Here is a 23,533-nt window from a genome sequence, read left to right as displayed (position 1 = left end):
AAAGGAGTAAGTTTTTCCATTCTTTAGAGATTTGATGACATGGTTGAGCTAAGCAAATCATTATATGTACCAATAAATCAGTTCCTTTCCTCCTCGCACTATAAGGGAATGCTTGCATGACTTTGTGTTTAGAATAAAAGAATTCCATCTTTATGGGAGTGATTCTAGCACTCCACTTTACGACTTACAGTTCACTTTAAAGTTTAAACTACATAAAAGTGAAGTGTGATAAAATATATAGAAAAGTAGAGTGTCAAAATCATCAACCTATCTTTATAGGGTTCCTTCAAAATAATTTATAACTAAATCATCTTTTTGCATGAATTTATAATTAAATTTGAATATTAAAAGAAAATTGTGGAGCTTGTGCCAATTATTTTTTTTCAGCAATTTTCCATCCATGGTAACATTTGCTATAGCAGGAACGATGCACGGGTTACACCACCTCATGCTTCTTGGGAATGAAATGACTAATGAAGGGTTGAGTGCAATTCTTGATGGTTGTCCTCATCTTGAGTCACTTGATTTGCGACAGTGTTTGAATCTGACATTGGAGGTAAATCTGGGTAGAAGATGCGTCGAACGAATTCAAAAGGTAAGGCTTCCCTTGGATTCCATCGAGGACATAGACCCATCATATAATATGAATGGTTAATGGTAAGCACTTTGTTCTTGGGATGGATAGTTGGGAACCTTCCCTAATATGTTATGCATATGTACATGTTTTCTAATGTCAACTGCCTACATTTCGGTTTGTACTCGACATGTTTAGCTATCTGAGACTTCCAGTTTATTTAGTTATCTTCTCTGTAATGAAATGTTGTGTCTCGCGCAAGATGAGTATTGTATATTAGCCTCACGAGTGATGACAATCATCTTTTGATTGGACATTTTATTAGACGGCGTTAACGTCTTATTGATTAGGTTCTCCTTCAGCTTTAGTGTTAACATAATGTTGATTGTGTTTAATTAGAACCTTTTCCCTTCAAGATCAAATGAACTGATGACATGAGAAGAAGAAAAAGAAAAAGAAAGAAGATGATATCATACTCTAACCCGAACAGTGCAGGAGCTCTGGTCACTGAAGGCATCTTGGATTCCATGTCTGCTGGTATTCTGGTCTACATGGCCTCGGTGGACCTAATTGCTGCTGACTTTCTGAGCAAGAGGATGAGCTGCAATTTCCGGCTTCAAATTCTGTCTTATTGCTTGCTATTTCTTGGAGCTGGATCGATGTCTTTGCTTGCAATTTGGGCTTAGGTTGCTCATTCTTTTAGTTAATGTTCTTTTGGGGGTGTTTAAGCTTTTAGTGATGCAAGTGTGAATTCAATTCTTTCGGCTTGGTTCTTCCTAAGAGGGAAATTGAGTGGACCAATTGAGGGACTAGATGTTGTAGAATAGTAGGACTCTTTAGCGTGTAATGCAATCCTCTCATATAGTCTATTGTGAAATCATCACCAGCTCATTCATGGTTTGGTTTTGAGGAGCATCTACAATATTTTCACACTAACAGAGATCCAATTGAGCTAAATAGCTATGAGTTACAAATTTAGAACTATGCCCTAATCATGAAATGAGAGAAGGGAAAGAGAGATTGATGTGTCAACTCAATTTTCTAGAGAATGTACCAACAATGGAACTAAGTTTTGAAAAAATGGCTGTTATACACTCAAAATATCCAAATTACTCTTCATTTACGAAATTCTTGCTCTTCAATTACAGAAGTCTTTCGTAATTTTTGTGAAACATTTGTAATGAGAATTGAGCTATGATGAATCCCTTACATTACATCAGACAATTTTGTTCACTAACTATCTAATATCCATATTTTAGTTAATTTTTCTATAAATATCAGCATATATCATAGAATAAAAATCGTGTAGGGCCGGTCCTGAGCTTTTTGATGCCCAGGGCGAAATTTTTTGTGTGTGCCCAACTAGCCTGGAAATCTAGAATCAGCTTTTTTTCCTTCTTGTTTTTTCTTTTCTGATCGAGATTGACTTGCAAATCCAACTTCCAATTGCACCTAATATTGAAAATTGAAAACCGATGAATGAGCAGGTTGTTAGAACTTAGAAATCACTTTGAATGATAATTGATAAACACTGGAGCATAGAACCATACCAGAAAATCTGGAATTTGCTTTTTTCCTTCTTAATCTTTCTTTTCTAATCAAGATTGACTTGCAACTCCAACTTCCAATTGCACCTAATATTGAAAATTGAAACCAATGAATGAGCAGATTGTTAAAAATCAATAGAACTCAAAAAACAAGTAACAAGGCTTTTGATATCCAAATTTTCATTGGATATCAAATTTGAAGAACACCCAATACCTATTTTGATTTGACCTCAGCCTACATCGATAGAAAGCTGAAAAATTCGTATGATCACCGTAGAATAATAGAAACATAGTGAGGAAAAGGATTGGGTGATGGATGAGAATGAACTGAAGAATTGAGTTACCATTGAAACCAATTTAAAGAAAAAATTTGCTGGGTTTCAAGGTTTGGGACTTTGGAGAGAGCAAGAGACGCTTGGATAATCAATTTTGTGCCTGCCGTTGCGCGTTGGAAGAAGAAGAAGAAGTAAAGATGCGATCTGCGTCTAGAAATCTGAATTTTTTTATTATTTTTTTTACGTTCCACTCTCTCTCTCTCTCTCTCTCTCTCTCTCTCTCTCTCTATATATATATATATATATATATATATATATATATATATATATATATATATATTAAATCTTATAGATAAAATCTGGTGCCCCCTCTATGTTGGGCCCTGGGCTGTGCCAATGATGCCCACGGGCAAGGCCGGCCCTAAAATCGTGAAGTTAAATTAAAAGAGGTGCTCTCTTCTATTTTTTGGTTCAAGTAGTTGTGAGAGCTTCATTCTTAGCACTGCCTTAGTTGAGTTAGTTCATTGACGAATCGATTCTGATTATTAAGTGTTGGTTCTTTACTTCTTTTTAACAGACATACAAGCATTGATCGCTACATTATTATTATTATTATTATTATTATTATTATTATTATTATTATTATTATTATTATTTTAATGAAATTAACTGCTTATTGGTTGGGTTCCCCTGTATGCTTCAAACTTATAAATGTCAACTGAGCTATGAGAATAAATTAGTATCTCTATACATATACGAAGGAAATTGGACTATAAGTGGAATTGGCATAAAAAGAATAGAATGCTTTAGGTTGAACGCGATCCTTAAATCAGTTTTTTTTTCTCTCCACACTTTAATTGACTTCTTATACGACTTTATGTAATTTAAATGAAAAGTCTTCTATATTTAAGAGAGTGATTTTGACACTCCACTTTACGGCCTACACTTTATTTTAAATTATATAAAAGTGGAGTGCAGGTGGTAAAATATATGGAAAAGTGGAGTGCCAAAATCATCAATATGTTCATAAAAACAATTTATAACTAAATTTCTACTTTTGCATGAATATATAATTGAATTTGAAAATGAAAAGAAAATTGTGCAGCAATTATTTCACTGAAAAATGTGCTATCAATTTTTTAACATGGGCCTCTTCTTGAAAGTCCACCCAATAAAACTTGCCGCCGAAACTATATGGGCCAATCAGCCCAAATTTATTGTTCCTCTCTCTCCCTCTGCCTCTCCCTCTCTGTCTCTGTGAGTATGTATATATAATATATCAAGTTCCACACTCAACCGGTCAACCCTCCAAGCCCAAATCAAACCAAACCAAACCAAACCCTGAGACCCAGAAATGGGCGACACCGCAAAGAGACGGCAGCGAGACTGAGCGGAGCTCCCTGACATCGACACGGAGTCGATGCTGTGGCGGCTGGGCGCCATTGACATGTTGGAGAGCGCTCAGAAGGTTTGCATGAAATGGCGCAAAATCTATAAGAACAACCAACACTCGGATTTGGCGCACCGTCGACATGAGAAATGATGGTGATTTTCCATACGACCTGGAGATTATGTGCTTCCACGCCGTTGATCGCAGCCGCGGTGAGCTCGTCGATATTAACATCGAGCACTTCGGCACCGATGAGCTGCTTCACTATATCACGTACTGATAGGTGACTTTCTCTTTCTGAAAATGCTTTGATTTATACATATCAATCAGCTGCTAGTCGGAAGTCTTAAGTGCGCGCATTTCTGTTCAGCTAAATTTATTAGAGTATTTGACGAGGACTAGAGATTTCAATTTGTGTGTATTTGCAGTTTGTATTTGATCAGATCGGTAGAGAAGCTCTTCCGCTAAAGTTGCACGACATCGTGTTGGAATTTCATTTCTGAGCTTGTAGTGGACTTTTTTATTGAGTTGGAATCTATGTATCTTGAGTCCAATATATTAATGAGTTATTATGTTGCTGTAGAAATTTGTTTACTGGATTTCTTTATTTGTGACATTGCTAACATATGCAACGAAAACATTTCATAGATCAAGGGGAATCAGGCGCCTCCGACTATTGAATTGCAGTGGAGTATCAAGTGAGGGATTGGCTGAAGTGGCTCTGAAACTTCTGTTGTTGGAGGAACTTGACATTACTCTATGCGCTAACATCTCACATGAAGCTATAAGAGTGGTTGGGCAGTCTTGCCCTCTTTTGAAATCATTCAAGTTAAACAAAGAGTGGTGTAGATTCTCTGGACATGAGCCTTACGCGTATCATTTTAGTGATTGGTATTCAGATTATTGTTCAGAACAAAAAAAATGCACTTTTTCCTTTTAAAGAGTACAATGGAGACGCATTTGCTATAGCAGAAACAATGAGAGGTTTACACCACCTCCAGCTTTTTGGGAATAAGTTGAGAGATGATGGCTTGAGAAATATTCTTGATTCTTGTCCCCATCTTTGTTCCCTTGATCTACGACACTGTTTTACTCTTAATCTGGACGGAGACTTGGATAGAATTTGTGCTGAACGAATTGAAAAACTGTGGCTTTCCCCATATGATTCCGCCGAGGGCAAAGATTTTGTTGCTAGTATTGAATATTGGCTTTAATTTGATTGGTGGACAAAGTCAAATGTGAAGAGCCCATGGGCTGCCTAGGTTAATTAGGTTATATATGCATCCCTAAGTTAATTAGGGAATATATATATATAGCATTGCTGCCGCAGGGATTGATTGTGTGTGAGAGAAAAATTAACCTAGAGTAATAGCCTATTCTCAGTTTTACTAGGGAATTGGTTGAATTGGGGTTTGGGTAGAGAGTTTATTATCAAACTCTAATTGTATTCTCTCCAATTGATTATAGTGAAATTTCTCGCCGGCTCCGAAAGTGGACGTAGCTCAATCACATTGATTGAGTGAACCACTATAAATTCTTGTGTTCTTGTGTTTGCTTTTTTTCGTTGTTCGGTTGCTCATCTAGTTCCATATCAATATTGTGTTTGCTACGCTTCTGAACAACAAACTGGCATCAGAGCTCTGGTTCTGAATTGGGAATTGATTCATTGATTGGAAATCATGGTTGACGAGAAAAAGAAAGGGGTTGAGTCTTCAGGTTCTTCGCGTTGGTCGACTTCCAAGCCATCAATTGGTAATGCCAAATTTGAAGTTGAAAAGTTTAATGGCACCAACAATTTTGGCATGTGGCAGTGTGAGATGATGGATGTCTTGTGTCAACAAGAATTGGATATAACTCTGGAAGATAAACCTGCAGATATAGATGATGTGGAGTGGGCGAGAATTAACAAGTGGGCTTGTGGTTCTATCAGAATGTGTCTTACTAAAGATCAGAAATTTTTTGTCATGAAAGAAACTTCTGCAAAAGAGTTGTGGAAGAAATTAGAAGACCAATATATGATCAAGAGTGCTGAAAATCGGTTTCACCTGAAGAGGAGGCTTTTTCGATTTAATTATCGACAGGATGTTTCTGTGTCTGAACAAGTCAGTGATTTCAATAAGATACTTGCAGATTTGGTTAATTTGGATGTGCAAATTAGTGATGAGGATAAAGCTTTGTGTTTGCTAAATTCTCTTCCTGACGAGTATGAGCATTTGATTACAACTTTGTTTCATGGAAAGAATGATGTGAAATTTGATGATGTGTGTAATTCATTGATAAATAATGAGTGCCGAAAGAAAGAGAAGCAACTTCAGAATGTGTCAAGTGAAGCACTTGTAGTAAGGGGCAGATCTGATGAGAGAAAACCTACTGGAAAAAGAGGTAAATCTCGTTCCAAGTCAAGAAGTAAATTTCCTGCAAAAGATGAGTGTGCTTTTTGTCACAACAAAGGTCATTGGAAGAAAGATTGTCCTAAGTTGAAGAACAGAGACAGGAAGGGTTCTGAAGTGAATGTTGTAAGAGATAATGAAGATGACGACTTTGATTTTGCTTTGAGTTGTTCATCAGCTTTTGAAGATTTTGAAGAAGATGAGATTGAGTTTGCTTTGGCTAATTCATCTGCAGTTGGTTATTCTGACAAGTGGATTATGGATTCAGGTTGTTCACATCATATGTGTCCTAATAGGGAATGGTTCTCTACTTTCAAGGAGTTGAATGGTGGAGTAGTTTTGATGGGAGACAACAGTCTTTGCAGAACAAGAGGGATTGGTACAATTCGTCTCAAGATGCATGATGGAGTAGTCAGAGAGTTAACTAATGTCAGGTATGTTCCAAATTTGAAGAAAAATCTTATCTCTTTGGGAACTTTAGAATCAAAAGGGCAAACAATTACATTGAAAAGTGGAGTTGCTAAAGTTGTCTCTGGTTCACTTGTGGTGATGAGAGGTGAAAGGTTCAGAAATTTATATTTTCTACAAGGGAGCACAGTGACAGGTGAAACAGCAATATCTAAGACTACAGATGATGATGATGAAGACAATACAAAATTATGGCATATGCATCTTGGACATGCTGGTGAGAAAGCAATGCAGGGATTAGTGAAGCAAGGTCTATTGAAAGGCGCAAAGACAGGAAAATTAAAATTTTGTGAACATTGTGTCTTGGGAAAACAGACTAGAGTTAAATTTGGCACCGCAGTTCATCAGACTAAAGGTACTCTAGATTATGTTCACACTGATGTATGGGGACCTACCAAAACTGCATCTTTGGGAGGTAAGCATTATTATGTCTCTTTAGTTGATGACTTCTCTAGAAGAGTATGGGTGTACACCATGAAGCATAAAGATGAAGTCTTAGATATATTTGTGAAGTGGAAGAAGATGATTGAGACTCAGACCGGTCGAAAAATTAAAAGACTCAGGTCAGATAATGGTGGTGAATACAAATCTGATCCCTTCTTGAAATTATGTCAAGATGAGGGCATTGTGAGACACTTCACAGTTAGAGAGACACCACAACAGAATGGGGTGGCAGAGCGCATGAATCGGACTTTATTGGAGAAAATTCGGTGTATGTTGTCTAATGCTGGATTAGGCAAAGAATTTTGGGCTGAGGCAGTTGTGTATGCAAGCCATCTCATTAATAGGTTACCTACTGCTGCACTTGAGGGAAAAACTCTCATGGAGGTATGGTCTGGTAAACCTGCTACTGATTATCATTATTTACATATTTTTGGTTGTCCTGCTTATTTTCATGTCAGGGAAAGCAAGCTTGATCCAAGGGCCAAGAAACCTATATTCTTGGGATTTAATGAGGGTGTTAAGGGATTTAAGCTTTGGTGTTCAGATGTGAAGAAAGTTGTTGTAAGCAGAGATGTGACTTTTGATGAGGCTATTATGGTTGATCAGAACAAGCAGAAAAATTCTGAAGAGCAGAGAATGACCGTAGAGAGTTTGCAGCAGGTGGAGTTAAAGAAAAAAATTGTTGAAACTCCAATTGATCCAGTGAGTCCTAATGTTGATTCAGATGATTTAAATATTGAGGACATGAGTATTGAAGTAGAGGCTCCAACCCAAGAGCCTACACAGCAAGATGGACCAATTGCAACTACAAAGGGAAAAAGGAATGCTCAAAAGCCAGCTTGGCTTAATGATATGGTGACTTATGCACTTCCAATTATTGAAGAAGAAATTCCTACTATACTTATGAAGAAGCTGTCATACATGCAGATTGTATAGAGTGGGAAAAAGCTATGGGTGAGGAGATGAAGTCTCTTCACAAGAATAAAACATGGGAGTTAGTTCAGTTACCGCATCGGAAGAGAGCAATTGGTTGCAAGTGGGTGTTTGCTAAAAAGGAAGGATCACGATACAAGGTTAGGTTGGTAGCTAAAGGCTATGCACAAAAAGAAGTAATTGACTACAATGAGGTATTTTCTCCTGTTGTTAAGCATTCTTCTATTCGTATTTTATTGGCCTTGGTTGCACAGTTTGATCTTGAGTTAGCACAGCTTGATGTAAAAACTGCTTTCTTACATGGTGAATTAAAAGAACAGATATATATGACTTAGCCAGAAGGATTTAAAATTACTGGTCAAGAAAATTGGGTCTGCAAACTGCATAAATCATTGTATGGTTTGAAACAATCTCCAAGGCAGTGGTACAAGCGGTTTGATAAATTTATGTTCGGTCAGAAGTACACTCGTAGTCTTTATGATCCATGTGTTTATTTTCGCAAGCTACAGGATGGGACTTTCATTTATTTGCTCTTATATGTTGATGATATGTTAATTGCATCTAAGAGCAAGGTGGAGATAAATAAATTAAAATCACAATTGAGTGGTGAATTTGAGATGAAGGACTTGGGAGAAGCTAAAAAGATTTTGGGCATGGAAATTGAAAGAGATAAATCAAGAGGCAAAGTTTGTTTGTCACAAAAGCAATATTTGAAGAAGGTACTGCATCGGTTTGGCATGAATGATAAATCTAAACCTGTAAGTACACCTCTTGCCTCTCACTTTAAGCTTAAATCTACTATGTCTCCTAGCACAGATGATGATATGAAATATATGGCCAAAGTTCCTTATGCTAGTGCTGTTGGTAGCTTGATGTATTGTATGGTGTGTACTAGACCGGATATTTCACAGGCTTTAAGTGTGGTGAGCAGATATATGCATAACCCAGGTAAAGGTCATTAGCAAGCAGTAAAGTGGATTCTACGGTATATTCTTGGTACTGTGGATGTTGGATTGGTTTTTCAGTAGGATAAGACGAGTCAATGTGTTGTTGGATATGTGAACTCTGATTTCGCAGGTGATTTGGATAAGTGCCGATCTACTACAGCTTATGTGTTTACTCTTGCTAGTGGACCAGTGAGTTGGAAGTCGAATTTGCAATCTACAATTGCTTTGTCGACTACAGAAGCTGAATATATGGCGGTAACAGAGGGTGCAAAAGAAGCAGTTTGGCTTCGTGGTTTGCTTGAGGACTTGGGAATTATTCAAGAATATGTGGATATTTTTTGTGACAGTCAAAGTGCTATTCATTTAGCAGAGAACCAAGTTACTCATGCTCGTACTAAACATATCAATGTCAAATTTCACAAGATTCGTCAGATGGTGGAGGATGGTGATGTTCAACTCCTCAAAATTGGAACTGCAGATAATCCTGTTGATATGTTGACAAAGTCGGTTCCATTTAGCAAGTTCAAGCATTGCTTGAACTTGATTGGTGTTTGTAGAATTTGAAATTCCCTACGGGGATGTCGGAGCGGCGATTGGTTTTGAAGTTCTACTTTGGAGAATTTACATCAAGTAAAGCCAAGGTGGAGATTATTGAATATTGGCTTTAATTTGATTGGTGGACAAAGTCAAATTTGAAGAGCCTATGGGCTGCCTAGGTTAATTAGGTTATATATGCATCCCTAAGTTAATTAGGGAATATATATATATATATATATAGCATTGCTGCCGCAGGGATTGATTGTGTGTGAGAGAAAAATTAACCTAGAGTAATAGCCTATTCTCAGTTTTACTAGGGATTTAGTTGAATTGGGGTTTGGGTAGAGAGTTTATTATCAAACTCTAATTGTATTCTCTCCAATTGATTATAGTGGAATTTCTCGCCGGCTCCGAAAGTGGACGTAGCTCAATCACATTGATTGAGTGAACCACTATAAATTCTTGTGTTCTTGTGTTTGCTTTTTTTCGTTGTTCGGTTGCTCATCTAGTTCCATATCAATATTGTGTTTATTACGCTTCCGAACAACAGCTAGATCTGAGAGTTACTGCTTTAAATGGACACAGCTTCATTGTCACGGCTCGGAGGGATGGATATCCTGGAGACCGCTCAAAAAATGTGCGCAAAGTGGTACAAAACCTGCAAGGACCCAATAATGTGGCGCATCATTGACATGGGCAATGACTATTATATGGATTTTCGCAATTGCTGGCCCTTGTACTGGTATAGCTTGTGTAAAAGTGCCATTGGACGTTGCTGTGGTAATTTGGTTGATATCAATATCGAGAACTTTGGCACCAATTCTCTCCTCTGCTGTCTTGCTGAGAGGTATTTCATTCCACCAAAATTAGAATTTGAAGCCTGGATAATAGTCCTAGAATCAGTATTACACTGTCTCAACATGATTCTGTTTTATTTTGTTCATGGTTCTTGTTAATATGTTTTAGGATTAAATTTGTGAATCTCCATTGGTGCTTGAGCTTCCAAGACCTTGAAAATGTGTCTGCTATGAATAGGATTAGGAAATGGGGTGTGTGAGATATTTAAGAGACTAATCTCATGCCCCCTATAAAATTAGATAAAACACAGTGTAAACAGTTATCTTGATTCCGATCATAGTTGGGCTTTAAGCTTGTATTGGAATTTTGAGTCACCTTGAAAGTCCATCCCTATTCAAGTTCTTTTTTTTCTTTTTTAGGCTAACAAATTCATTTAAAATTTTTCAACAGGTCAAGTGGACTCAAACGCCTTCGTTTAGTGGGTTGTCATGAAATTACAGATGAGGGATTCCGTGCAGTGGCTTTGAGATTTCCATTATTGGAGGACCTTGACATTACATTGGATGAGGACATCTTACATGAAACTCTAGCATTGGTTGGGCGCACATGCCCTCTTTTGAAATCACTGAAGTTGAACAAACTGTTCGGAGATTACCAAAATATACCTGAGCATAATGATTGTGCACTTGCTATAGCAGGAACGATGCACGGGTTACACCACCTCATGCTTTTCAGGAATCAAATGAGTAATGAAGGGTTGTGTGCAATTCTTGATGGTTGTCCTCATCTTGAGTCACTTGATTTGCGACGGTGCTTGAATCTTACATTGGAGGGAGATGTGGGTAGAAGATGTGTCGAGCGAATTCAAAAGTTAAGGCTTCCCCTGGATTCCATCGAGGACATAGACCCCTCATACAATGTGGATAATTAATGGTAGGCACTTTGTTCTTGGGATGGCTAGTTGGAAACTTTTTGCAGTGCCTTCCCTAATATGTTATGCATATGTATTTGTTTTCTAATGTTGACTGCCTACATTTCGGTTTGTACTCGACATGTTTAGCTATCTGAGGCTTCCCTTTTTATGTAGTTATCTTCTCTGTAATGAAATGCTTTGTGTCTTGGCAAGATGAGTGTTGTATATTAGTCTCACGAGTGATGACAATCATCTTTGATTGGACGTTTTTTTTGACGGCATTAACGTCTTATTGATTAGGTTCTCCTTCAGGCTTTAGTGTTAACATACTGTTTATTATGTTTAATTAGAACCTTTACCCTTCAAGGTCAAATGAACTGGTGACAAGAGAAAAAGAAAAAGGAAGAAGGTATATATTTTTTTTTTATGGAAATAGGTCAGCCCTTTCATTATAATTCAGCAAGCAGTACAAAAACGAAACACCCCTTTAGGGTCGACAGAAAGAATCGTTCCTTAGAACCTCATGAAACCCTATTCTAGAAGAATAAAATCTCAAAAAATCCCGAGTACACCGACCTTTTGGTAAATTTACGCACCTTTATTCGAACAAAAACCAAGAAACCTCGATGCTTACATAAAAAGATTCCAACTGCGGCACTGGTTTTTGCGACCCAAAACAGAATTAAACTAAAGCATTGGTAGAATGTGAGCCATCACATTCCACCAATCCCTCCACAGCAGTAGATGCTGACGATTGAGTAATCCCATTCACCCCCTCCAACACTATACCCTGTTCACCTACCCTATCAGGATCAGAATCTTCAAGGTTTGAGTCAAAACTCAAAGCTTTTCCCCAACGCTTATACTTATGCAGCTTTTTCACATCCTGCTTGCTCCCTTTGGGGCGCCCAACCTTCTTCTTCTTCGGTGAAACCCAACTGAAGCTCAAAATCCAGTAGGCCCAAAGGACCCAGTTGAATCCAGGTCCAGATTGTGTTAGGATTGCGGCTCAATATCTAATTCCTTATATGTTTTGGATTCTTTACTTCTGAAGGCTTTGGGTAAGCAATTCTAGTGTATCTAGGATTTATGGAGTTTTTCCTTAGAAGTAAAGGTTTAGGATTGAAGATCCTATTGGGAGTTGGACTAATCGTGAGCCTATAAATAGTCATTCATGGTTATTGGTTTGGTGTGTGCTTTCGGAGATTGGAAGACACCATTTAGAGAAGATGTGAGTTGAAAGATACTCATTCTAGGAGGTGCCGTTGTGGGTTGAAAGAGACTCATTCTGGAGGATGCCATTGTGACATCGTTTAGAGAGATCCGTGTGTGGATCAATTGAGAGTTCTGATAATTAGAGAGATTTTAGAGAGTTGCAAGGTTTGAGAGATCGGGTGTATTTGGGAATTCTCTATGAGAATTTGGGTTGTGAGGAGAGAGGTTATTTGAGTGGAAAAACCAAAAACGTTCTTCAAAAGTTTGTAATATTCTTCTCGTTTAACGGATCCACCATCATCATCACCCGGGGACATAGGTCAACTGTTTGACCGAACCTCGTCAACAATCTTGTGTTTGCTTGCATAGTTTGTGATTATTATCTTCATTCGGTTTCGGTCTTGGGCTAGGGAATTCGGAAGGTGACCTGAATTTCCTAACAGATTGTGCATCAATGGAAGCTGCCAGAACCCTGTAGCTACCGCCGTCGACAACACCATGTCCATCTACCTGCTGGCTTCCGCCGTCGATCATGCGTCACCCTCTCCCGCCGACGACCCAGCAACCAACCTTAGCGTCTTCATCTCCGAGGCAAGCGTCAGAAGACAGAAACCAAGGCCGCCTCCCTAGAATGATAACGCCATCGCCAACGTAGTGAAAACCAGAGGCCAGACACCCCCTCCACCTCCAAGGATCTATTCGGTAGTCCTCAGTACCTCCAACACCCAAATCAGCATGACCCAAAGTGAGATCCATACGCGGATCCATCAAACCTCCACCAAAACTGCAAATCAGAAGGAAAGACAGAAAAGCACGACCGGCAGTGTGCCCCAGATCAACAAACGACGCGCCGGAGAAGAAGAAAATTGAGGCAGCAGCCATAGGTTTGGAAATTTTATCGAGGACAATAGGCCAACGAGTAAACCCTAGCAGAGCGGCTAGGTCAAAGAGAGAGATAATTTACTTATTTTTTTCTTTTTTGAAAAAAAAAAGAAGAAAAGAAAAAAGGAAGAAGATCATATCACCGGTTCAGTTTTTAAATAAATAATTATCGGGAAAGGAATAAATAATCACGGTCCACATTCCAATGATACTACCATTGCCGTTTATTTTCCGGAGAGAAGGAAAAAAAAAAAAAATTCTTTTCATAGGGTTAAGAGTATGGTAAATTTTTGATCCTTTTTTCTTCCCACTCCCACGTCACAGGCACGCATGGAGTTGATCTCAAACATCTCCCTTTTCCTCCCACACATGGAATTGATTCCTTGCACGACATCGACATGGTTGTTCCGAAGGAAATAGAAAAACGACTTTCTGTTTCCCATCACAATTCACAACTAAAACCTCCTTTTTTGAAACTAAAAAAAAAAAAGGAAAGAAGAAAAAATGTCAAGTGTGTGCAGCAAGTGTCGACACTCTGGCGCTTATTAATTGACAAAAAGCCGAAAATGTACACACCCATCTCTCTCTCCTCACAAAAATGTCGACACCCTCTCCTAATTCCTCTTCTCCTGCATCATCGGCTCATCGCTTCCCAATTTCACATCCCTCTTTTATATGTGTGCGCGTCTCTCTCTGTTCTGTTCAATTCAACTCTCTGTCTCTCACTGTGCCTAACTGATCAATATCATCAAATTCGAGATTCGTGCAGTTCAATCACTTTAGACAATTACATAAATACACCCCCCCCTCTCCAAATCCCCATGTCATTCCTTCAGGTCTCTCTCTCTCTCTCTCCCCTTATTCCTGTTATCAAGTTTCTTCACCGATTAACAGCATTGGGTTTTGTGTAGGATCTTTGGCTCTTCCTCGCCCCTCCGGATTTCCCACACAAACTCTCAGGTAATTTTCTTACACTCTCTTCTTTGTTTGATTGCCTGTAACAACAAAACAAAACAAAACGAAACCCACCGAACGAATTTAGAAATGGGGATTGATTTGTTATTTTCTGAAAATTCTGTTCGATTCTGGTTTAGACTCCTTCTTACAGTCCATGGCCACCTCCGCCTGCGACGCCGCCGAGTCGGATTCCTGCCGGGACGACGCGGAGGCGCTCAATCTCAAGTTCGTCGCCATCGCTTCCATTCTCCTCGCCGGAGTGATCGGAATTGCCATTCCTCTGGTCGGGAAGAACCGGAGCGTTCTCCGCACGGACGGCAGCCTCTTCGTCGGAGCGAAAGCCTTCGCCGCCGGAGTCATTCTCGCCACCGGATTCGTGCACATGCTCTCCGGCGGTTCCGACGCGCTTAACAGCCCGTGCCTGCCGGAGTTTCCATGGTCGAAGTTCCCCTTCTCTGGATTCTTCGCCATGATGGCATCGCTTGCCACCTTGCTCGTTGACTTCGTGGGCACCCAGTACTACGAGCGCAAACAGGGCCTGGCCCGGCCCACCGAGGACCAAGTTCGAGTCGGGTCGGACGACTCGAGACCGGGTCTCGAGTCGGGTATTGTCTCGGCCCAAAAGGAATCGAATGGCACGATTTTTGGGGAAGAGGAAGGCGGTCGTGGGATGCACATTGTGGGAATGCATGCCCACGCGGCGCACCATCGACACAGCCACCCTCAGGACGCATGTGACGGGCACGTGACCGAACCGGGTCATGTGGATTCGGGTCACGCCCACGGGCATGGCCATTCCCACGGCTTCGGTGATGATGACGAGGATACTGGTGTCCGCCACGTCGTCGTTTCACAGGTACTTTTTTCGTTTTTAGTTACTTTTTAGCTTAGGGATAGTGCCACGTAGATTGTAGAGCCTTCTGATCTACGTCATGTGGGGGTCTACATGATTTGGCACCGCTATAAGTGATGACCTAAAGTTCGTTTTACTGTTTTATCTGAAACGATGGGCTCAAAATTTTGTTTTAAGAGAAATTATAGAACTAGCTCTTAAACTTGGGCTTGAGAAGTGATTTGAGCAAAAAAAAAAATATTGTGATTATAACTGAAAATGTAACTGAATGTACCAAAGTGTGCGTCGGGATATATAGTTTGGGTACCATTCGCGATTGTAGGTACCAATACCATTGTGACTTGTAGGTACCATTTGTGATGAAAACTCTAAATTTTATGTTAAAGACTTAAAGTTGGTTAAAAGTGGTGATCTTGTGCAGATTTTGGAACTTGGGATTGTATCACATTCTGTGATCATTGGGTTGTCACTGGGAGTGTCACAGAGCCCATGTACCATAAGGCCCTTAGTTGCAGCACTGTCCTTCCATCAGTTCTTTGAAGGTTTTGCACTTGGAGGCTGCATATCACAAGCCCAATTCAGGAACCGATCTGCAGCGATAATGGCTTGTTTTTTCGCCATAACAACTCCACTAGGTATTGGTGTTGGGATCGCAATTTCTTCATCCTACAACCCGAACAGTGCAGGAGCTCTGGTCACTGAAGGCATCTTGGATTCCATGTCTGCTGGTATTCTGGTCTACATGGCCTTGGTGGACCTAATTGCTGCTGACTTTCTGAGCAAGAGGATGAGCTGCAATTTTCGGCTTCAAATTCTGTCTTATTGCTTGCTATTTCTTGGAGCTGGGTCGATGTCTTTGCTTGCAATTTGGGCTTAGGTTGCTCATTCTTTTAGTTAATGTTCTTTTTTGGGGTGTTTAAGCTTTTAGTGATGCAAGTGTGAATTCAATTCTTTCGGCTTGGTTCTTCCTAAGAGGGAAATTGAGTGGAGCAATTAAGGGACTAGATGTTGTAGAATAGTAGGACTCTTTAGCGTGTAATGCAATCCTCTCATATAGTATATTGTGAAATCATCGCCAGCTCTCATTCATGGTTTGGTTTTGAGGAGCATCTACAATATTTTCACACTAACAGAGATCCAATTAAGCTAAATAGCTATGAGCTACAAACTTAGAACTATGCCCTAATCATGAAATGAGAGAAGGGAAAGAGAGATTGATGTGTGAACTCAATTTTCTACAGAATTTACTAACAATAGAACTAAGTTTTGAAAAAATGGCCGTTATACACTCAAAATATCTAAATTACTCTTCATTTACGAAATTCTTGCTCTTCAACTACGAAAGTCTTTCGTAATTTTTTTGAAACATTTGTAATGAGAATTTAACTATGATGAATCCTTTACATTACATCAGACAATTTTGTTCACTAACTATCTAGTATCCACATTTTAGTTCATTTTTCTATAAATATCAGCATATATCATAGAATATGCTGATGTAATTTTATTCACTAACTATCTAATATCCACATTTTAGTTAATTTTTCTATAAATATCAGCGTATATCATAGAATAAGAATCATTGAAGTTAAATTAAAAAAAAAGAAAAAAAAAAAAAAAAGAGGTGCTCTCTTCTATTTCCTGGTTCAAGAAGTTTTTGTTTTTTTTTTTTTTTAGAAATGGTTCAAGAAGTTGTGAGAGCTTCGTTCTTAGCACTGTCTTAGTTCATCGATGAATCGATTCTGATTATTAGGTGCTAATTCTTTTTAACAACCATACAAGCATTAATCGCTACATCATTATTATGATTTTTTATTTATTTATGAAATCGCTATGTTGTAATCTTGTTGAATTGATTTTTTTATCTAAAAAAAAGAAAGTTTAGTGTTCTTCTGTCCTCTTTTAATGGAAATTATAGAAACGTTTTTCGTTATCTTTGGGCCAAATAGAAATTTAATAAACGCTGAAGACCGTTTTAATGAAGAAGAAAAAACAGTGTAAAGCTTGTAAACTGAAGAGAGGACTAGAGTCCAGCTGCAGTTGAATCATCTTCGTCAGGCTTTGGGTCTCGAGTCTCTGTCACTCATCTTCTCCCTCCGAACCCCCTGAGATCTAACAGACATTCCATCTCTCTCTCTCTCTCACACTCCATTATTTACCAAAATGCCACTCTTCTCTCACCGCCAGTCTTCCCCTCTCCCCACCACCTCCTACTCCTCCAAGCTCCTCAAGCCCCTGAAACCCACCTCCGTCTCCGTCCCCACTCGCACTCCCCTGCCCATTATCGTCTTTTCCCTCATCTCCCTCCTCATCGGCCTCGCCGGAACAATCTTCGCCGTCTCCTCCCTCCGCCGCTCCACACCCCTCCCCGTTTTCCGATGCGGCAAATCCGAAGATACTTTCCGAGCATTCTACTCCCTCTCCAATTCTCGCAACCTCAACCACAATGCCGGGTTGATTGAACGGCCTAAGCTTCTCGGCTTCGTCGGAATTCAGACCGGGTTCGGGGCAGCTGATCGCCGCGCCGCCCTGCGCACCACTTGGTTTCCTTCCGACCCAGATGGTCTCTTGAGGTCAATATCTTTTTCTACACCAAACTTACTTAATTTACACTGATCAAAATAGAAAGTTAGTAACTTTATTAGTTACAATTCACTTTCTGATTTCTGATTTCTGATTTTAGCTGTGATCAGATTGATTTACTGTAGTCCCAAGTCACACTTGTTTCATATAACCTTTGGCAAGATCAATAATTTGATTTTGATGAAAATGCCTATTGTTGGTTGCCTTTTTTTATTGGGGTTATGTTTAACACTTCCACCAGTGAGTTTGTTTCGTTTTTTTTGTTATTGATATTTTGTAGGTTGGAACAAGCTACTGGTTTAGCTTTTAGGTTTGTTATCGGGCGATCGAAAGATGCAAAGAAGATGGCAGAGCTTCAGAAAGAGATAGATAAGTACAGAGACTTTTTGGTGATTGACATCAAGGATGAATATGTAAGCCTTCCATGGAAAACGTAAGAGTCATCAATTTGTATTCAACTTTTGTAATGTTGATGGCATTATGATCTTGTATGTTCATCTCATGCTGCTATTTCACCCTGTTTCATACCTAGGTTGGAGTTTTTCAAGGCGGCGTTTCAACAGTTTGAAGCAGATTATTATGTCAAAGCTGATGATGATATTTATCTGCGCCCGGGTATATTAAGATGTAGATTATATACTTTCACTGAGCCATGTTTGTAATCCACTGATAGTTTCAAAATTTGTCAGATCGACTAGCAACACTTCTAGCTAAGGAGAGAACAGATTCACGAACCTACATTGGTTGCATGAAGAAAGGTCCAGTGATAACTGACCCAAAAATGAAATGGTATGTGGGTTATCAAATTCTTCCCCCCGAGCTTGTAGTTAGTCATATATTCTTCTTATGAATCTTTCAATGTTGTGGTATTCATTATTTATGGAAAATATTTCAGGTATGAGAAATCAGGACATCTGATTGGGAATGAATACTTTCAACATGCCTATGCTCCTATTTATGTTCTATCTGCAGATGTGGTTGTGTCATTGGCAACTGCTAAAAATAACAGGTATTCCACCTGTTTTCTATGTGTTCTGGTTTATGTCACTCATTTTTTCTTTCAAATGTGACTTTTTTCCTTTCTTCAATAGTAGTCTATGGAGGTTTCATATATGTTACGCTTTGGTTTTGGATTTAATTATTCAGCGACAATAGTATAAGTCTTGTTAAACAATGGGATTCATGGGGCAACGATACCTACCCTTGAATTTCTGATCTCCATTGTTTTGTTCAAAATAATTTTGTAAACGTTATGCTGTGTGATGGCAGCCTTTCTAAATTTGTTTTGAGCTTTGATCTGAAGAGGTTGTTGTATACTTCTTTCATTTCCTGAAGATGTCCCTTTGCATAACAGATTTATTTTCTAGCTTTCAGTTTGAGAATGTTTAACAATGAAGATGTCACAATTGGATCATGGATGCTTGCTATGAATGTCCATCATGAGGATAATCGGTTTTTATGTGACCCTCGGTGCTCACCTAGATCCATTGCAGTGTGGGACATCCCAAAATGTTCAGGTAACTCTATTTTCCGAAACATCATCTTTCACAGTTGATTTATGTATACAGAATAAGCTGGAAATTTGAAACACCAATGATCATTAAGTGGCATGATAATTAAGACAGAGGAAGGCTTATGATTGGTGTAGTATTTCTTTTTTATGCTCAGTTTTTATAGGAGAATATTCTTATGTACTGGCCAGTGTCACTGTATCTTCTTACAATGAAAGAAATTATTGATTGAGATAAAGAATAAAAGCACTTTCTAGCTCAGCAAAGATGGCCTCCTTTTCATGCCATTGGCATTTTCTTTATTGAATGTTTTCTCAAAAAAATGAATTTTTTTTTTAATTAAGTTAGGAATCCTACATCAGGGGTAGTAACAATGGAAAGCAGTGTATTCATGCTGAATCACACTTGGTTCATACTTCATGACAAACTCCATCATTTGAGCTATGACAGTTACTTTTAAGCTTAATCAACAGGTGATTCTTCAAACATGGGTTTATCTGCTGCTTAGTAGCTTGATCATCTGAATACCATTATCATTTATCATGCACCTTTATTGTGTCATATATAGATTAGTATAATACTTTCACCTTCAGAAATGTATAACTTGATCTTTGAAATAACTTCTTAAATGATCTTGAATGACAATCATTTGATCTGATTTGGCCTGTGAAAGGAGTAATACCCTTGAGACCTGAATCTTAGGTGTAGAAAAGCTGTTGAAAGCACTGTGTGGCTTGCTTGCAAAGGATATACATCATACACCAGTTGTTCACTAATTCTGAGTTGTAATGTTATTACCATTGACTTGGCAATGTTTTCAAGTAAGTGCTTATCTTTTTTACGTGCTCTGATTGGAGAAGCTGTTGAAAATGTCTAGGTTTATGCAATCCAGCTATTCGGATGAAAGAGCTTCATGCAATGAGTATGTGCTCCAAAAGTCCAACCCTGCTCCCTACTGATGCTGATGACAGATAGAGAGAGCTACGACATACACTTCCCATCAAGATACCGGCTATGCAGGAAGAACAGCTGGTTTGGTCTGCAATATCTTATTGCTTCATGTATTCTTATACCAAAGGAAAACGTACGAGAGATCTTTTGAAGCCATAACTCGCTCTTGCAGTTTCTTGTGTTGATCGTCTCTTGTTGTAATTAATGTAGTATTACTGAGCATTTTTCCACTCTGTTGATATCTATCTTAGACAAATCCAGATTGCAATTCCAGTGAATGTATACGATCCGAACCAGTAATACAATAATACATTACTATACCAGATTACCTTGTTCGTGCAATTTCTTCATGTCTATGTGATCCCAGATCAAAGCTCAAAAATCAGACTTGTCCAACACATTCCGTGGGTATCACAATGCAGCACCATTTGAGTTACCATTTTCAGCTACATTCACCTTGAAGTTAAAAACTTAAGGGTAAAAGTTATAAATGATTACTGTGATTTGGAGTGATACTCAATATTAATCTTGTGATTTCAAAATATTTAATTTTAGAGTTAATTACATATAAGTGCATCTTTCAATGTTTTTTTAGCCATAAGGCCACTAACTAGTTTTTTTTCCTCATAAGGCCACTAGATTAAAAAATGTGTTATATTTTGGATATTAAAAACCAATATATTTACATAAATGCTACTAAAGTACAAAATCAACAATCATTCTCTCTCTCCTCTCCGGCGAGGTCTCCGGTCAACTCCTGCGGGTCTCCGGCCAACTCTTGTGGGTCTCCGGCCAACTCTTGTGGGTCTCCGGCGACCACAAAAGCTACTGTCACTAACACCAAAAGCTACTGTGGCTAGCACAAAATCTACTCTGATGAGATTCCCGGCCACCTCCGGCGAGGTCACAAAAGCTATTACTAGCAACAAAAGCTACTCTGGTGAGATTTCCGGCAACCTCCGGCGATATAACAAAAGCTACTATCACCAACAACAAAAGCTACTCCTTACCAAAAACCTATGCTCTCCAAAACGAAAAGCTACTATCCCCACCAACAAAAGATACTGTCACCAATACCAAAAAATACTCTCATCAGCAACAAATGCTACTCTCACTAACACCAGAAAACTACTTTCACCAACACCAGAAAACTACTTTCACCAACACCAGAAAACTACTTTTACCAACACCAAAAGTTACTGTTACCAACACCAAAAGTTACTGTTACCAACACCAACGAGCTACTCTCACTAACATTAGAAAGCTACTAACATAGGTACAAAAAGCTACGATCACTATTATGGAAAACCACTATAATAGTTATAGAGAGCTACTGATTTGAAAAAAAAAAAACTATTTAGCTTGAAAATATACTAACATACACATAAAGCTACTATCACGATATTAAAATGCCAATAGAACAATTACACGGAGCTGCTAACTTGAAATAATGAAAATGAAAATAGAAGCTATTGACATCATGTTGAAAAGATACTAACATAGACATAGAAAGATACTATCACTATGTTGAAAAGCCGCTATAACAGTTATAAAGAGTTACTAACTGCAACAAATAACATACAAGTAATGGTTCATTATTCATCAATCAAAATACATCACAACACCATCAGAAAACAGAATTCAACCACAAAAACAAAAATACAAACCAAACTAAAACACCATTAGAAACATAGATACCATAAGATCAAAATTGAACAATGAGGCAGAAAATTAAGATCCAATTTCATTACCATAACTCAAAACAATACAAAAGCTACTCAGAAATCAAAACAATTGTAAAATTCATAGTAATTGCCCAAATCAAACCAAAGCTATCAAACTGAATGAAAAAAACAATACAGGAGTTTCTGCCATTTCCAAAAACAATAGCAATACATGATACAAACCACAAATCTATAAGAAAATCAAAAACTTAGCACAACGAACCATAGAACGATCAATTCCGGTGAGCTATATTCCGGCGACGTTGTCCTCTTGCGCGGAGACGGTGAGAATCTACTCCGGCTTGTCTTCGTTCGGTTCGGCTTTGACTGAGAAAGGTGATGGAGATGGAATCGACAACAGAATAGGCGATGGCGTTGAGGAAGGGTGCTACCGGAGCCAAGGCTGAGATCCATCGTGCATCAGAGATCCATTTCGTGAGTCCGAGATCTAGTCGGAAAAAGGCGTGTCTGTCGAGGATTCAGTTCCAGTCGCCGACGTGATGGTGGAGAGGAGTGTTTCGCCGGAGAGAGAGAGAGAGAGAGAGGCAAAGGAGAGAATCGGAGATCTGGTTCCAGTTCGCGTTGTGCATCGGAGATCCAGTCGCGAAACTGAGGAGAGAGAGAGCACCGTGCAGGAGGTTCGCCGGAATCGGAGGCGGAGACCAAGACGTGAAGATCTGTGATCGACGAGGGAGAGAGGGAGAGTAGAGAGAGAGAGAAAAACTGTGACCGTGGAGAGAGAGAGCAATCACAGATCTATAGAATTGAGTCTGTTAGGTAGGAAGGGTAAAATTGTCAAGAAAGAAATAGTTTGGGGATGCAGGTGGCCTTATTTGTATAATAAAATTTAGGTGGCCTTATGGCTAATTAAAGTTTCAAAATGACACTTATGAGTAATTTTCTATTAATTTTACTCTTGTAATTTGCAAAATTGATTAAAGTTGGTTCAAAAGCTAGTTTTGACCAAAAAATTTTCATGTGTAAGGATAAGTTTGTGATAAAAAAAATAAAACGAAACCAACACAACACTGGGATCCCACAACAGTGACTGTAATTAATTATTAACCATGATCATCATCCGGACTCGGCTTCTCTGCTAGAGTTCACTTTGCTATAATTTGCTTGGATAATACTCTCAGCTCGCCACGTCAGCTCACTTCAATCCAAGGGTCATTAAACTGACAACACAGAAAGCCCATAGCCTTCATTATCTATCTGAAATAGTACAAGATCTCAATCCCTCGACTCATCTCATCTCCCTCTCTCTCTTCCCCTCACTCATCTTATTCGTTGTCTCGCCCTAACCTCTCGGCGCCTCCGATGACGTATCCGGCTGCTCCGGTGATCCGTCCCCCGCCACAGATGTATCCCGGCCAGGGACCACCGCCAATGGTGCGTGGCCCGCCGCCGCAGTTTCCTCCTCCCGGTGCCAGGCCCGGAGACCCACCTCAGCAGTTTCCCAGTCCTCCGATGCAGTATGGGCAAAGACCAATGGGGCCTCCACCGCCCGGGCCTCCGGGGCAGATGATGAGGGGTCCACCACCTCGCCAAGGAATGCTGCCTCCTCCCGGTGTGTTTGGAGGACCTCCACGGGGAATGCCGCCGCCGCCTCAGAACCCCAACCAGCAGCAGCAACAGTGA

General features: G+C 39.3%; 5 protein-coding genes across 6 annotated transcripts; all 5 read left to right on the top strand.

Moving 5' to 3' along the window:
- Positions 1-400: 400 nt before the first annotated feature.
- LOC133738006 (putative F-box/LRR-repeat protein 22) lies at positions 401-5,000 on the top strand. Its single transcript, XM_062165448.1, has 3 exons — positions 401-595; positions 4,370-4,579; positions 4,698-5,000. The coding sequence occupies exons 1-3, from the start codon at positions 401-403 to the stop codon at positions 4,998-5,000; spliced, it is 708 nt and encodes a 235-aa protein (XP_062021432.1).
- A 5,100-nt stretch (positions 5,001-10,100) lies between these two features.
- On the top strand, positions 10,101-11,454 carry LOC133735178 (putative F-box/LRR-repeat protein 23). Its single transcript, XM_062162587.1, has 2 exons — positions 10,101-10,352; positions 10,754-11,454. Exons 1-2 carry the CDS (start codon positions 10,114-10,116, stop codon positions 11,232-11,234), a joined length of 720 nt encoding a protein of 239 aa, XP_062018571.1. The 5' UTR covers positions 10,101-10,113; the 3' UTR covers positions 11,235-11,454.
- Positions 11,455-13,897: 2,443 nt separating this feature from the next.
- Positions 13,898-16,205, top strand: LOC133739914 (zinc transporter 4, chloroplastic-like). The gene is made up of 4 exons (XM_062167730.1): positions 13,898-14,149; positions 14,225-14,273; positions 14,408-15,126; positions 15,545-16,205. The coding sequence occupies exons 1-4, from the start codon at positions 14,135-14,137 to the stop codon at positions 15,998-16,000; spliced, it is 1,239 nt and encodes a 412-aa protein (XP_062023714.1). The 5' UTR covers positions 13,898-14,134; the 3' UTR covers positions 16,001-16,205.
- A 946-nt stretch (positions 16,206-17,151) lies between these two features.
- LOC133738728 (probable beta-1,3-galactosyltransferase 12) lies at positions 17,152-20,496 on the top strand. Of its 2 annotated transcripts, XM_062166315.1 has the most exons (7): positions 17,152-17,696; positions 17,987-18,139; positions 18,239-18,321; positions 18,396-18,495; positions 18,602-18,715; positions 19,081-19,223; positions 20,095-20,496. In XM_062166315.1, exons 1-7 carry the CDS (start codon positions 17,287-17,289, stop codon positions 20,190-20,192), a joined length of 1,101 nt encoding a protein of 366 aa, XP_062022299.1. In that variant the 5' UTR covers positions 17,152-17,286; the 3' UTR covers positions 20,193-20,496. The 2 variants fall into 2 exon arrangements, with proteins under 2 accessions (XP_062022299.1, XP_062022301.1); XM_062166317.1 differs by lacking the exon at positions 20,095-20,496 and having other exon boundaries at positions 19,074-19,223.
- Positions 20,497-23,212: 2,716 nt separating this feature from the next.
- On the top strand, positions 23,213-23,533 carry LOC133738005 (uncharacterized). Its single transcript, XM_062165447.1, has one exon. The coding sequence runs from the start codon at positions 23,213-23,215 to the stop codon at positions 23,531-23,533; it is 321 nt and encodes a 106-aa protein (XP_062021431.1).

The sequence above is a fragment of the Rosa rugosa genome, chromosome 3 (assembly GCF_958449725.1).
Source record: "Rosa rugosa chromosome 3, drRosRugo1.1, whole genome shotgun sequence".
Taxonomy (NCBI): domain Eukaryota; kingdom Viridiplantae; phylum Streptophyta; class Magnoliopsida; order Rosales; family Rosaceae; genus Rosa; species Rosa rugosa.
This window is presented reverse-complemented; position numbering and strand designations above follow the sequence as displayed.

Excerpts from the sequence above, each read along its gene's own strand:
- LOC133738728 (XM_062166315.1), top strand. The coding sequence starts at position 17,287 with ATGCCACTCTTCTCTCACCGCCAGTCTTCCCCTCTCCCCACCACCTCC. Across the intron at positions 18,140-18,238 it reads GTAAGCCTTCCATGGAAAAC|GTTGGAGTTTTTCAAGGCGG; the intron begins GTAAGAGTCATC and ends TTTCATACCTAG. Across the intron at positions 18,496-18,601 it reads ACTGACCCAAAAATGAAATG|GTATGAGAAATCAGGACATC; the intron begins GTATGTGGGTTA and ends AAAATATTTCAG.
- LOC133738005 (XM_062165447.1), top strand. The coding sequence starts at position 23,213 with ATGACGTATCCGGCTGCTCCGGTGATCCGTCCCCCGCCACAGATGTAT.
- LOC133739914 (XM_062167730.1), top strand. Across the intron at positions 14,274-14,407 it reads TTTCCCACACAAACTCTCAG|ACTCCTTCTTACAGTCCATG; the intron begins GTAATTTTCTTA and ends ATTCTGGTTTAG. Across the intron at positions 15,127-15,544 it reads GCCACGTCGTCGTTTCACAG|ATTTTGGAACTTGGGATTGT; the intron begins GTACTTTTTTCG and ends GATCTTGTGCAG.
- LOC133738006 (XM_062165448.1), top strand. The coding sequence starts at position 401 with ATGGTAACATTTGCTATAGCAGGAACGATGCACGGGTTACACCACCTC. Across the intron at positions 596-4,369 it reads GCGTCGAACGAATTCAAAAG|AAATTTGTTTACTGGATTTC; the intron begins GTAAGGCTTCCC and ends ATGTTGCTGTAG. Across the intron at positions 4,580-4,697 it reads CACATGAAGCTATAAGAGTG|AACAAAAAAAATGCACTTTT; the intron begins GTTGGGCAGTCT and ends ATTATTGTTCAG.
- LOC133735178 (XM_062162587.1), top strand. The coding sequence starts at position 10,114 with ATGGATATCCTGGAGACCGCTCAAAAAATGTGCGCAAAGTGGTACAAA. Across the intron at positions 10,353-10,753 it reads CTCTGCTGTCTTGCTGAGAG|GTCAAGTGGACTCAAACGCC; the intron begins GTATTTCATTCC and ends ATTTTTCAACAG.